The sequence below is a fragment of the Cyclopterus lumpus genome, chromosome 17 (assembly GCF_009769545.1).
Source record: "Cyclopterus lumpus isolate fCycLum1 chromosome 17, fCycLum1.pri, whole genome shotgun sequence".
Classification (NCBI taxonomy): domain Eukaryota; kingdom Metazoa; phylum Chordata; class Actinopteri; order Perciformes; family Cyclopteridae; genus Cyclopterus; species Cyclopterus lumpus.
This window is the reverse complement of record NC_046982.1, coordinates 13,702,381-13,715,587: the sequence shown is the minus strand read 5'-3', so window position 1 is coordinate 13,715,587 and position 13,207 is coordinate 13,702,381. Positions and strand designations below refer to the sequence as shown.

Sequence of the window (13,207 nt, the reverse complement as noted above, 5' to 3'; positions counted from 1 at the left end):
TAAATTATGTGTTACCTGCAATATGTTTCATAATGGACATTCACATTTTGTGCGGACATTTATTTTCTCCGCCAGGAGGATCATGCAATCAGTAGTGTGTGTGCCTGTGTGCATCATTTCCCAAGTATGCATGTGAGTGAGTCGGTGTGTGTGTGCACCTCTGTGTCTGTCCACGGCTAATCTTGCATTTTGGTACAACAAACTGCATAATATTGTGGGTGACCAGTTATAGCTGCATGTTTCTAATGGTTACAATGACTCACAGTTTCTAAAAAGACTTTTTATTTATTGTTTTATACTGCTATGACTGCCGATCGCCTGCATACATCGCCACTTGTTGATTTTGAATACAGTGTGTCTTACGACACCATACAGCCCATTGGTGTCTAGACTGGGGGGGTAAACCAATTGTGAGTTTCATATTTATTCAAAATACAACAGTGGTTGTTACAGACACACCTGGCGGAGATGCATTCTACTGATTAAAGTTTTTAATAGAAACTTCTATGTTTCCACATGGGGAAGATCATAATTAGTTAACTCTTCGTATGAAAGTAGCAAATTGTAGGATGTCTGTAAATAAATTTATATAAAATAATCTGGGAAATTACACAATTACATAAATAAATATATAGATAAATAAATGAATACATTAATTAGAACATTCAGATGCAACCATCAATTTTTTTTACATGTTTTCTTATTTTCACGGCTTAAGAGTCGTCCTCAGTTTTGATGATGTGGAAAAGTGTAACATTAAAAAGGACCTGGTGGCCATTGTTCCAGCCGTAGAGTGCACGATCCCTGGCATTGTAGTCCAACATAGACATGTGGAAGTACTGGTTATGAAAGGGAATGTCTGTATACTCGTATGTGGAGGTTTTAGTGGAGTAAGCATAGTACACCTTAGCACCGGTCAGGTGGGAGTTCGTGATGTAGAGCGTCCCACAGATCATAAAAGACTCGCCAGCATTCCTCTTCGAGTATTCTGTGTTCCATGTGTTGAGGATCTGGAGCGTGTCCGGGTTCAGCTGGCTGATCACTATGTTCCCGGCGTTTTGGTTGGTGGCGTACACGGCCCACAGGCCCAGCTCGTCCGCCATCAGGTCGATGTCAGAGAAGCCTCCCCAGGTGTAGGGGTAAACGTTATGGAACCCCGCTGACTCGAGTGCCCTCTGGGTGACCACGCGGCCCGTCTCGAAGCTGTACCTCACTATGATGTTGCTCTGCATCTTGTTGTAGTACAGAGAGCCGTTGTACACCACATGGTCGGTTCCAGCCCATTTGAAAGGCAGGTTGTAGGTTCTCGACTCGACTCCTGCCACAAAATCATCTATGGATTTAAACTCTTTCACTATCTTGTTGTTGGTGTAGCTGTCCATGTACCAGACCTGAGGACAAATAAGTACAGACAATGTTCCTGTGAAATAATAACCACCTGTAAAATTGTTATCTTATATACGTGCATGAAAAAGTATACGAGATGGGGCTTCCTTTAAAAAAAAGAGGATGAAAGAATACAGACCCTCCATAAAAGTGGAAATTAAAAGACCAAGTCCAATGATTTAAATTGGTATTGATAAGGTCAAATTAACTACCCTAGGAAACAGAGGCTTTTTGGATTTATAATCTCAGAATACTGCATCTGAATGAAGATTTTAGTATTCATATCTTTTTTTAAATTAGAATAATAATCATAATAATTATTATGATTATTATTAAAGTTTAATCAAAAGTAAGAGTTGGTGAGACACATGGATGTTGACAAATAATAATAAAAAAAGCAAGCAAAGAAAATAATAAAATGCCTTTATATTGTAAAAAAAGTTTTTTTGACTAAAAAAAGGTGTTTTCCTTTCTGTGACACTTATTTAACTTGAAGAGCAACTTGACCCTGATTACCAAAAGTAAACACTAAGCCTGTCTGTCCTTTTTAATAAAAAAAAAGGTTTTGCTAATGAGGAAGAAAATGCATTTACATGTTAGTTTAAGCCCCAAGGATGCACACAATTTCGGTTGGCAATTAATACTGAATGTTAAAAAAAGTTGTTTCCCTTCATGAAACCTCCACAGGGTATTGCTCTCTCTGCACTCTCATATATCTGACTCTATTCTGCTAGATTGCATAAGTAACAGTGTATTGTGTACTTTAATTTTTTTAATGTTTAGGTTTAAGTTGCGGCATCCTTCAAAAGCTGGCCATTAATGTGTCAAGTGCTCAGTGGATAATTGACAAAGTAAGTAAAGACTGTGCTTTTAGCTCTTCTGGTAAACACGCTGATGAAGGCTTTGTGCCAAAATGCATATAGGGAATGAAGTGTGTAAAAAGTCTTTATAATTTAAAAGAATGCCCAAAATGTCCAGAGAGGGACATTAAGATTTATGTTTGATCCCAGCAGTTAAAGTCAGTATGATATTGCAATTCAACAACGCCTCTCCCCGGTGAACAACAGGAGGGAAGCAGTTGTATGTAGATTATTAAATATTGTGTTGAATATAGTGAAAACCATTAACTCGGCTCACTCTGTTGTTTTTGGGAGAAGCCTGTGGGTCGGTCATCCAGGCTCCAAATCTGGTCCCTGAAGTTTTCACCGTTAGCGGCCCAGTGATCTTCATTAACTTGCCACATGCTGGGGACATATCACACAACTTTGGTCACATACAGCACCAACTTCTACAGCTTCACAAGATAAAACTACAGCCAATGGTATGATGGTATGATGGTTATACTGGAATAAATACAATATGTGACTAACGGATAAACAAAGTTCTAGACCTGGACTGTTGCGTGTTCAGCATCTGGACTCTCATATTATAGAAACAAAGAGGATGACCAGATACACTGCCACAAAGCAACTGTAAAAACACATACTTCAATATTTTAATTCATATTTCCAGTCACTGTCCTTGTACGAAATGAAAGTATTCCCTATTAGTATTGAACCACTATTTTACCAGATCAATCAAAGCTTCATGCATTATGAATGCGGAAGTAATCATCTCGAGCTCAGGCAGATTTCCAGCCACATATCATCTGACTTCACATGTTAGTATTCACGTTGACACTTTGACAGTCTCCATCAGTGTTGAAAACACGGCAGTTGGCAAATTGAAGGTTTAGTTATGCAAACCATTATCAGAGGCAAAGCTGCTCTGAAGGCAGAATTAAATGACAACACACTGTGCTTCAGGGTTGTCAAAATTGGCCAAAGAAATAATTTGAATATAACACAAAGGTTCGAACAATTCTAATATCTTTTTTTTGTCGCATTATGTACATGGCATCATGTCCGAAATGGCTGCAAGCGACGGACCAACTTTCTGGGCGACGCCCGGTTTTGATCATAGTTTTTGACGTCCTGTTTCTATTGTCTCTTGTTGCTCGATTTGAAAGCACTGCAATGCACAACGTTAAAATGAGGAGTTATCTATACGATACCTCCTCCTAGCTTGAGAGAGGTTGACAGGGGAGCTGGACATGTCCTACTTGCTGTTGACTGTATGTCATTTCTAGTAAATATCACAATAGAAATACGTGTGTTTATATTTTAAAAAGTGGGTTACGCATAGCTCATGCGTCATACTTTACATGACATAACGTAACGCTTGCTGTTAGGACAAGGTGTCTCTCTTCCAATCAATTTAAAATCAATTCATCAATGCCTGCAAACACTGTTGATTTGAAAACTACATTGGTCCAGTAAATGTCTGTCAGCCAGGTGAAGGACGGTTAGCGAGCCGCTGCTAGTGGGGACTCCCAGTAAAACGTTACGTTAAATGTAATTTTCAATCAATGAAAGTGACGTTGTTTGACTCCCGTCATGCGGTGCATTTGGTGCACGTGAGCCCGACAGTTGCGTTGGTGCTGATGTTGTTGATGTTTTGCTGATGTTTTTTAATTATACATGTTCACAATCTGTTTTAGGCTCAGCATCACTGCCTGTTATTATGAATCAAAATGTATGTGTTCATATATGTTTCCTCACCACTTGCTTTGGTGCTTTTACTGTCGCAGGGTCTCCAACCTCCATCACTTCTTCGTTTTAAAATCCGATCCATATTGTGTCGCTGCTAACAGTGATGACGTGTCATGATTGGCTTAGTGATACTCAAAACGGAACTGGTCATTGAAGTTATAGATTTGAATGTCCTGTTTTTTATTTATGTGAATTCTGGAGCACATTTTGATCCTAGATTTGTAAATGACCAAATCATTTAATTTTGCCTCCTTCTTCAGTTTGAGGGAAGCCGTCAAACTGAAGAAGGAGGCCTTTCGGGCCTGGCTGGCCCAGGGGTCTCCTGAAGCAGCTGACGGGTACCGGCGGGCCAAAAGGGCTGCAGCGACGATGGTCGCGGAGGCTAAAACTCGGGCATGGGAGGAGTTCGGGGAGGCCATGGAGAAGGACTTTCGGTTGGCCTCAAGGAAGTTCTGGCAAACCATCCGACGGCTCAGGAAGGGAAAGCAGGGTCTACCCCAGGCTGTTCTCAGCAGGGGGGGGGAACTGCTGACCCGGACTGGGGACATCGTCGGGCGGTGGAAAGAGCACTTTGAGGAACTCCTAAACCCGGCCAACATGTCCCCCGGAGAGGGGGCAGCGCCGGAAGACTTTGGGGTGGATTCACCCATATCCCTGGCAGAGGTCGCTAAGGTAGTCAAAAAGCTCCTTGGTGGCAAGGCGCCAGGGGTGGATGAGATCCGCCCTGAGATGCTGAAAGCGCTGGACATTGTTGGGCTGTCTTGGTTGACACGCCTTTTCAGTGTCGCATGGGGGTCGGGAACAGTGCCCATGGACTGGCAGACCGGGGTGGTGGTTCCCATCTTCAAGAAGGGGGACCGGAGAGTGTGCTCGAACTATCGTGGTATCACACTGCTCAGCCTCCCGGGAAAAGCTTATGCCAGGGTGCTGGAGAGGAGGCTCCGACCGCTTGTCGAACCTCAGATTCAGGACGAACAGTGCGGATTCCGTCCCGGTCGTGGAACAGTGGACCAGCTCTTTACCCTCGCAAGATTACTGGAGGGGTCCTGGGAGTTTGCCCAACCAGTTTACATGTGCTTTGTGGACCTGGAGAAGGCTTTCGACCGGGTCCCTCGGGGGTTTTTGTGGGGGGTGCTGCGGGAGTATGGGGTGCCGGACCCGTTGGCACGGGCCATCCGGTCTCTGTATGCCTGCAGTAGGAGCTGTGTTCGTCTCCTCGGTAGTAAGTCAGACACGTTCCCGGTGGGTGTTGGCCTCCGCCAGGGCTGCCCTTTATCACCGGTCCTGTTCGTGACCTTCATGGACAGGATATCTAGGCGCAGCCAGGGGGCGGAGAGGATCCGGTTCGGGAGTCTCGGGATCGCCTCTCTGCTGTTTGCGGATGATGTGGTCCTGTTTGCCTCCTCGGACCGTGACCTCCAGCATTCACTGGGGCGTTTTGCAGCCGAGTGCGAAGCGGCAGGGATGAGAGTTAGCACCTCCAAATCTGAGGCCATGGTGCTCTGCCGGAAACCGGCGGATTGCTCCCTCCAGGTGGGGGCAAACTGCCTACCCCAAGCGAAGGAGTTCAAGTATCTCGGGGTCTTGTTCACGAGTGAGGGTAAGGTGGAGCGGGAGATCGATAGGCGGATCGGTGCGGCTGCAGCAGTAAAACAGGCGCTGTACCGGTCCGTCTTAGTGAAGAGGGAGCTGAGCCGGAAGGCAAAGCTCTCCATTTACTGGTCGGTCTACGTTCCAACCCTCACCTATGGTCACGAACTCTGGGTCGTGACCGAAAGAACGAGATCTCGGATACAAGCGGCCGAAATGAGCTTCCTCCGTAGGGTGGCCGGGCTCAGCCTTAGAGATAGGGTAAGGAGCTCGGACATCAGGGGGGAGCTTGGAGTCGAGTCGCTGCTCCTTCGTGTCGAAAGGAGTCAGCTGAGGTGGTTCGGGCATCTAGTTAGGATGCCTCCTGGACGCCTCCCATTAGAGGTTTTCCGGGCACGTCCAACTGGTAGGAGGCCCCGGGGAAGACCGAGGACACGCTGGAGGGATTATATCTCCCGGCTGGCCTTGGAACGCCTCGGGATCCCCCAGAATGAGCTGGAAAGTGCTGCGGGTGAGAGGGAAGCCTGGGTCGGCCTGCTGAACCTGCTGCCACCGCGACCCGACCCCGGATAAGCGGGTGATAATGGATGGATGGATGGATGGCATTACCTTTGCGGCAACCTTGATGGCTCACTAAAGCCTACTGGTTGATTGTAGCTGAGTTACACATCAAAAGGAACTACAGCTTCAGTTCCAAACTTCAAACGACAAAGAAGGAACCAGAATGATTCAAAATAAAACATAGACATTTACTTAGCAATCAGGATTTTGCCCTGTATAAGCCTCGATTGCACTAGTGTTATTTAGCAACTACCACCGTTTACTTGTGTCTGGGGAAATTGTTCTGTGAGATTATTTCTGCCTCCAGTAGCAGTTCTACTCCTCCTTCTCTTTATCTAAAATACCAATCTGATGATTGCTGCAAGAAATGTGCTGATTCCTTTGCCATCAAATAATCTGGGCTCACCGTGCCTAAATCTGCTTGTTCTGCGATGGACTTACTGAGTTTGCTCATGCAGTTGCGGAGCCGACTTTCCAGGTTTAGGACCCTCTGTTGCAGCTCCTCGTAGTCGTACGCTCCCATTTCCTCCTGGATGCCCATCAACACAGCAGACAGGTTCCTGATCTCCTCTTTGAACTGGGAGATGAGCTGGGCATCTGTCTTGTATTGCTCCAGGACCGGTATTAGCGGTTGCAGGGACTCCATCTTTCCCTTTAGCTCCTAGAAAAAAGCAAAAATACACCACTGCAAAGTACCTGTTTTTGCAAATCTCTCAATCCACGAAAGACAGTTCAGTTTGTTTCTTATGCATCTTTAACCAAGGCAGAACAAATGATTCAAGAAACATGAAGCACATTTTCTACTTCCTTTGTTTCGCTTGTTTTTTGGTTTCAGAAACTATGATGTTTAAGACTTGATATCTAAAGATAGACATATTATTGCAAAATGTATTTGGTACTATGATTTTCTACTGCATCCTCTGTTTTACACAAAAGAGTCTTCTTACAGATTAATTATTACAGAAAACTGTAAAAAAATAAAAATTTAAATGAAAAACAATTTTGTAATTATTGCAGAAAAGATTGTCTGTATCAGGAGGAAGGGGAAACTCTAGTAAGACCCACACACATTTCACTGATGGATGATAATAATCATTATAGTTATAGTTATATAGTATACTGTAATGCCATCCGCTCTCTTTTCTGGTAAAGGTTCTTCTCCATGAGGCATCAGTATTGGTGATTTGTACCTTGGTATAACTTGTTACTTACTTGTTCAAAACCTGATGTATTTTTTTTTTACAGTATTGTGTTCAGAGGTTCACAGGAAGAGGCGGCAGCAGCATGTATAACATAATGCAACAGATGAGTTTATGAAAGTGAAAACTACACTGAAAAACTAAAATATTGTATTTTAAAACAGTATATATGGTACGTGTCAGTGTTGTGTGTTTTCCCCTCCCTCCTTGTTTTCCCTTCCGGTGCCAATCAGTTGCCACCTGTAAAGGCCAATCCGGCTGCACCTGGTTTCCAGAAGGCCAGCTATAGCCAATCAGCTGAGTGGGCCTCGTTTTAAAAGGGAGGAAGCCTGAAGAGATCAGGGGGGTCTTTTTGTGTGATGTATACACTGGCACTGCTAGGTGTGCAGGTTTGTGGTGGGAGGTTGAGGTAAGTTTAGGGTGAAGCCATTTTGTTTGTTTCTTTCCTTGAGGTAGTTAACCTAGCCTAGTTTTGTTATCTTGATTTATTTTGTTTGGCACAACCACAACTGTCCCAACCTCTCCCACTTAATAGAACCTTTTGGTTTGTGTGTTAACCGCAAAATAATCAATGTTATTTGAAACCGTTACGCCTACTTTTGACCTCTTCTCACTTATTCTTTGACTGCCATGTGTTTGTCTCCCCACGTATCCCCTAGACCGAGAAGGGGATGTAACAATATATTTTAAAAGTTTTTAAACACATTGTAAAAAATGGAAATTCTTCATGTAACCATCAGGATCTTGTAACAAGTTTAAAAAAATCCATACTGGATGCTTTATTCCCAGCCTGTCTACGTTTTAAGACCATTGTGTCCTCTGCTGGGCATTGGTAGACATGTATTGATCTAGTCAGGAATTAAAGTGAATCTATTCTGATGCTTCTGAGGTGTTTATATACAGAAGAGATCCTTTCAAAGCCTCTCCTGTGATGTTTCTCACAAAGTTAAACCTCAAACAAAAATATACCTGAAAGTTTTTGTTGACGAGCGTCTTCCTGTCCGATTCGATCTGTCGAAACTTTGACCGCAATCCTTTGATCTGGTTTTCCATCCTCATGATATACTGAAAGTCCCTCTGCGTCCGCAGGTTCAGAACCTCAATTGACTGCGACATGTTCTGCACCTTTTGAAAAGAATGAAACAGTGCAGCATTGATTTTTCCATCCACTGCAAGATTAAAATGTCCTCCATGTTCAGCTGTTAGCCTGCAATGCTCTAACTTCCCAAGGAACCAATCAACATTTTAACCTCCAACAGGATTATTTTTTTAACCATCCATGTGTAGTCTGATTAGAGCTTTGAAATGGATTTTACAGGGACCTGTAACTGTGACACGGCAATATTCTTGCTCTGTTTTCTCTTAGCTTTTAAACATATATTCAGTTACAATTGTCTGTTTTTTAAGTGTCATGGATAAACTATTGAATCTGCTGGGTATGATAACACATTTCAGAGTAGATATTTGACACAGAAAAATGTTAGTGTCTCTCTTGTTTGACAAAGGCTCAGTTGGTTTTTGGGGCATGTGAACAGGAATAAATGTGGGCCTCTCTCTCTTTTCTCTTTGGCTCTAATTTTAACTAACCGACACTACTGGAGCGCATCACAAGCAAAGTGGCACTACACTCATACATTGTGTTCTGCATACTTTTCTGGCTCTGGTAAAGGGATCCTGAAATGGCCTCACTGAAGCCCTGAGGCAGCTTAGTACATTAGTATCAAAGGGCCCAGTGAATGACAGAAAACACCCTTTGGCTTACAACATTAAAATGTAGGCTAGGCCAATGTTTCCTTATGATGCATAGTGATTGAGGAAAAGACAATGTGTGTGTGTTTGTAGATTACACATTAAAAAAAATATTTCATTTGAATTTAAGTCATGTTTCTATTCAATTCACAATGTTGGTTATTCAGAGCTACTTTTGTGTGATTCATTGCAAATTCAACTCTTTCCAATGGCTGATTTTCCACATTTTTCCACAAATAATGTTGCTAATCAAAAGCTTAAAGCCTGATACTAATCAACCAATAGCCTTCAATGTATGTTAGCAAAACAAATGGGAACATTCCTGTTCTGTCTAGGTGGGATGGAGAGCAGCCATTCGGCTGATGTCTTCCATGTAATATATGCAGAAGTGGAAAACAGGGTTATGGTCCTGGCTGGTGCAATCTCTCAGAGGATTAGTGCAACAAAGAAGCATGAATAAAGATAGAAAGCCTCTTGTGATGTGTTAGGTGTGCTGGTTGCTTACAGTAAATGTGTGTTTAAAGAATGTGCGTTGTCGCAGACGTGTGTGTGGCCATGTGCACATACCTTCTCCAGGAGCTGGCGGAGCTGTCTGCCTTTGGCATCTCTGGAGCACAGATTCTGTTCAGGTGCCACCACCGTGCAGATGCAACGCCCATCTGCATCTTGAGCTGAGCTGTACACCTGCCACCCCTCTTTTGGCCTGATGGTCTGCATGCGGAAACACAGGTACAGTTGTAAATGCACAGCACACACATCTACAGGCAGATGCACTAAAGAGATTTAACCCTGAGAATATTAGTCATAAAATGATGGCACACAACTATTAGGTTTTCTTATTTTTTCTCTCGGGTCATCCATTTTTCTTTAACAGCAACCGATTCCACTGAAGTCTTATAAAAAGTCTGGGCTTTGCAGGAATCCATTGCTTTTGTTTTAATATATCACTCCACAGTATATGGTCGCCAGTGAATTTCCTCTTAAACAATAAATAGTGTTTCTTGGCCTTGATGAATAACCCAAGTGTGGAAATTCCTCTGTTTCTCCCCAACAGGCCTTAACTGGAAGTCCTGCTGAGAGACTCGGATATATTCATTACATTCAATATGTTCCAAGAGTAAAAAGCTTAAAAAACCAAGGTATGTATTATCAGCCAATGGAACATATTTAAAAGCACCACCATCAACTAATGTGTACACAATAAAAATTAGTTCACCTCCAAATATTGATCAAAGTGTCCTGAAGTGTTGGAAAGGATGATGGCTAGCAAACACACAAACAGCATCAATATTATTTGAACAATACTGCTGTTTATTGTCGGCATGGGAAATTAACACAGCCTCCAGCCAAATATTGGCACCCTTTGACTACGGATAGTACATTTGTCTGCACTACTAGCATCTTTGGCAGACAAACAGACATTATTTGGATTTTGTTCTGCTTTCTAAAACTCAGTCTGGCTGGAGAATAACATGTGAAACTTGTGGATATAAAAGAGGAGTGCCCTGTTTTCAAAGATCAGGCGTCCTTTTCCTTCTCCCATCCACCCTTACCTGTCAGTCTGAGCTATGTAAAGAGCGTTTGGTTTCAGCCATGAAAGCTCATGGACCCTCTGAGCAGGCAGAGACGTCACACAAAGGAAAAAAACTCAGCATTTTATTCATCATGATCACTTTGTTGTTCTATTGTATTAAAGCCATGGAAAAGTCCTGTGTTTTTAATAATGAAATGGATGATCAAGCCATGGATAGGTAATTTATGTTATTCTCTAATTTAGGTTTTAACACCACCTGTGCCACATCTTTTTGCTTTCTTATTTTGAAGTAACAAAAAAAAAAAAGAATACAAAAATACCTTCTGCACTATCGATCTCCTGAGCTCACCTCTCTTATGTTACTGTAATCAGATTGTAAGAAAATGGTTGCAGGTATTATCAGAACACTAGAGGTACGATCTTTGTACCCCTTGCTATTGGCTGCTGGTAAAGTTTATGATTTTGGAATTAAAGCTTATTCTAATGATTGCTCCTTTCATGATTCCTTTTTTATAAATAGCTCATTTTATGATTGTGAGATAAAAGGCATGAAGGTAGAATATCATAGTCTCACCATTACAATATTATTTTTGACATGTGCCACCTCTGAACTCATGCTCAACAATAGTGATATTGCATTGAAATGTCTGGAGGTCAGGTGTGATATGTTGCAGTAGTGTGAGAGATGCTGGATGGCTTGGTGCACCATGAATGTAGCTGCAATCTGCCTCGCTCATATCATCATAGCTGGATGGAATAAAAGAGGGATAGAAAAAACTCACTCGGCTCTTCTTTTCCTTACTTTCTGAAAAAGAAGCCAGTTTCACTACTATGTCTCCACTGTCTCGAGTGATGCACATCCCACACGCATGTCCTCATATTAAAATGAGTCTGTAGCTCAGTCACGCCAGATGCGCTCTATAACTCTGCACAAAGAGTTTTTTTTCTTATTCAGACAGCTGGTTCTCTCTGCTTTTTTCTGTTCATTTAGACTTTCTGACAGATCTTCTATTCAGTTGTCAGTAATCTGTAAACGTTTCCTGTTTGTGTGAACAATTGAGCAGCATTAATTCTGCTCACCACTTTCAATCATGGCAAGGTGATATAGTATGTGAGGACACTGCTTTGCAATCGACACACTGGCACAGGGAGTGTACTCTGCACTGTGGGATGAACCGAATAGACCATTGTTCTCGCCCAAATGGCTTGGTGATCTACAAGCTGCTCTCCCTAATGTGTTATGATGCTCCCAAATGCATTTCCATTTCGTAAAAAAAAAGCAGGATACATTTCCCTATCAAGCAAGATGTTTTAAAATAATAGAGTAAGGTAGCACTAAAACATACATGACATGAGACAACACACACATTTCAGTGAAAGTAATAATATTCCTGTATCAAGATGTTTAGTGCAGCTTCCTCTGTCTGGGAGGACATTTAGAGATAATTCATAGCAGCAATATGTTTTATTTATGCATCTACGTTTACAATCTCCCTTAAATGTGAGTTATATGCCTGGCAGTACTCCAGGATCAATATCAATGCTATTTGGTTGATGTAGGCAATACACATCAGTGCTGTGAGGCTGCATCTTCCTCTACCACCACTTTATTTTGATCTTTGTTATTTCAGATTTTTTATTTTCCAAACATTTCTGGCTTGTTCTTGTTCATTACTGCCAATGCTGGAGTGCATACAGGCACCAGCGACTGCAGCAAAGAAGCAGCCAAACGTGCACAAATGCCAGGAACCTGAGCTGACTAATGTTCTCTGTTGTTGGTCATTCACCAACCATTGTGCAATGCTCCACCCTAATTATTCAACGGAACTTTTAAAACGAGGAGTTTACGTGGCATTATTAGCTCGTGTTGGAGTTCTTTTTGAGAGAATATGTGAAGGCAGTGAAACTCACCACTGAAGGGCAGTATCCGATCAGCAGCAGAAACAGCAGCGGGTTCAGGACCACGGACAGCGACCACATTCTGTCGGATGCTTTAACGTTGCTCTCCTCCCCTCCTCCGCGACGGGTACAGCAGTTTTCTCGCAGGTTTCTGACCGTGGGCTCGCGTCACCTCGTCCACTACGCGCTGGTAAAAAACACGGCTTCCTGAGGAGGAGGAGGGGGGCACATCCAACCACTCGCCCCCGTCACGCGTGCCATGTGTGCAGCGGGGAGAAACCTCCTTACTGTAAGAAAGTGAACAAAAAGTTTAGGTTACAGGGACTCTTCTTCACGGATATGAGATCATCCAGCTGCCTCTCTCTCGACTTTTAATGAATCCAACGTGTGTGTGCTCGTGAGGAAGAACCACCCGCAGCTGTGTGGTGACAAAAGTTGCAGCTGGCAGTATTCACCAGAATAGGAGAGAGAAACGCGAGCTTAGAGCCGCTGCTGCGTTTTTGTACAAGAATGCACGCGCAAAGGGAGAGAGCGCGAGAGGATACTATGATCGCAACAAAATAGTAACATATACTCTTGTATGCCAATGATTGCTATTGTTTCATTTTGATAAAACTACTTTAGTGTTAAAGTGCAAATGTGGTTCAGTTCACCGAAGTTACCCCAACACATTGTCACGCTTACTTACTAATGGTAGG

General features: G+C 42.9%; 1 protein-coding gene across 1 annotated transcript; it reads right to left on the bottom strand.

Annotated features, from left to right (window-relative positions):
- Positions 1-713: 713 nt before the first annotated feature.
- On the bottom strand, positions 714-12,590 carry LOC117746639 (noelin-3-like). Its single transcript, XM_034555906.1, has 6 exons — positions 12,522-12,590; positions 9,644-9,787; positions 8,297-8,452; positions 6,570-6,789; positions 2,524-2,630; positions 714-1,391 (listed from the first exon to the last, which is right to left on the bottom strand). Exons 1-6 carry the CDS (start codon positions 12,588-12,590, stop codon positions 714-716), a joined length of 1,374 nt encoding a protein of 457 aa, XP_034411797.1.
- Between the last annotated feature and the right edge of the window lie 617 nt (positions 12,591-13,207).

Coding starts and splice junctions, on each gene's coding strand:
- LOC117746639 (XM_034555906.1), bottom strand. CDS start 12,590: ATGTGGTCGCTGTCCGTGGTCCTGAACCCGCTGCTGTTTCTGCTGCTG. Junction 6,790..8,296: donor TCGTCAACAAAAACTTTCAG/GTATATTTTTGT, acceptor GCTTTTTTCTAG/GAGCTAAAGGGAAAGATGGA. Junction 2,631..6,569: donor CAACTGCATGAGCAAACTCA/GTAAGTCCATCG, acceptor ATATGTCCCCAG/CATGTGGCAAGTTAATGAAG.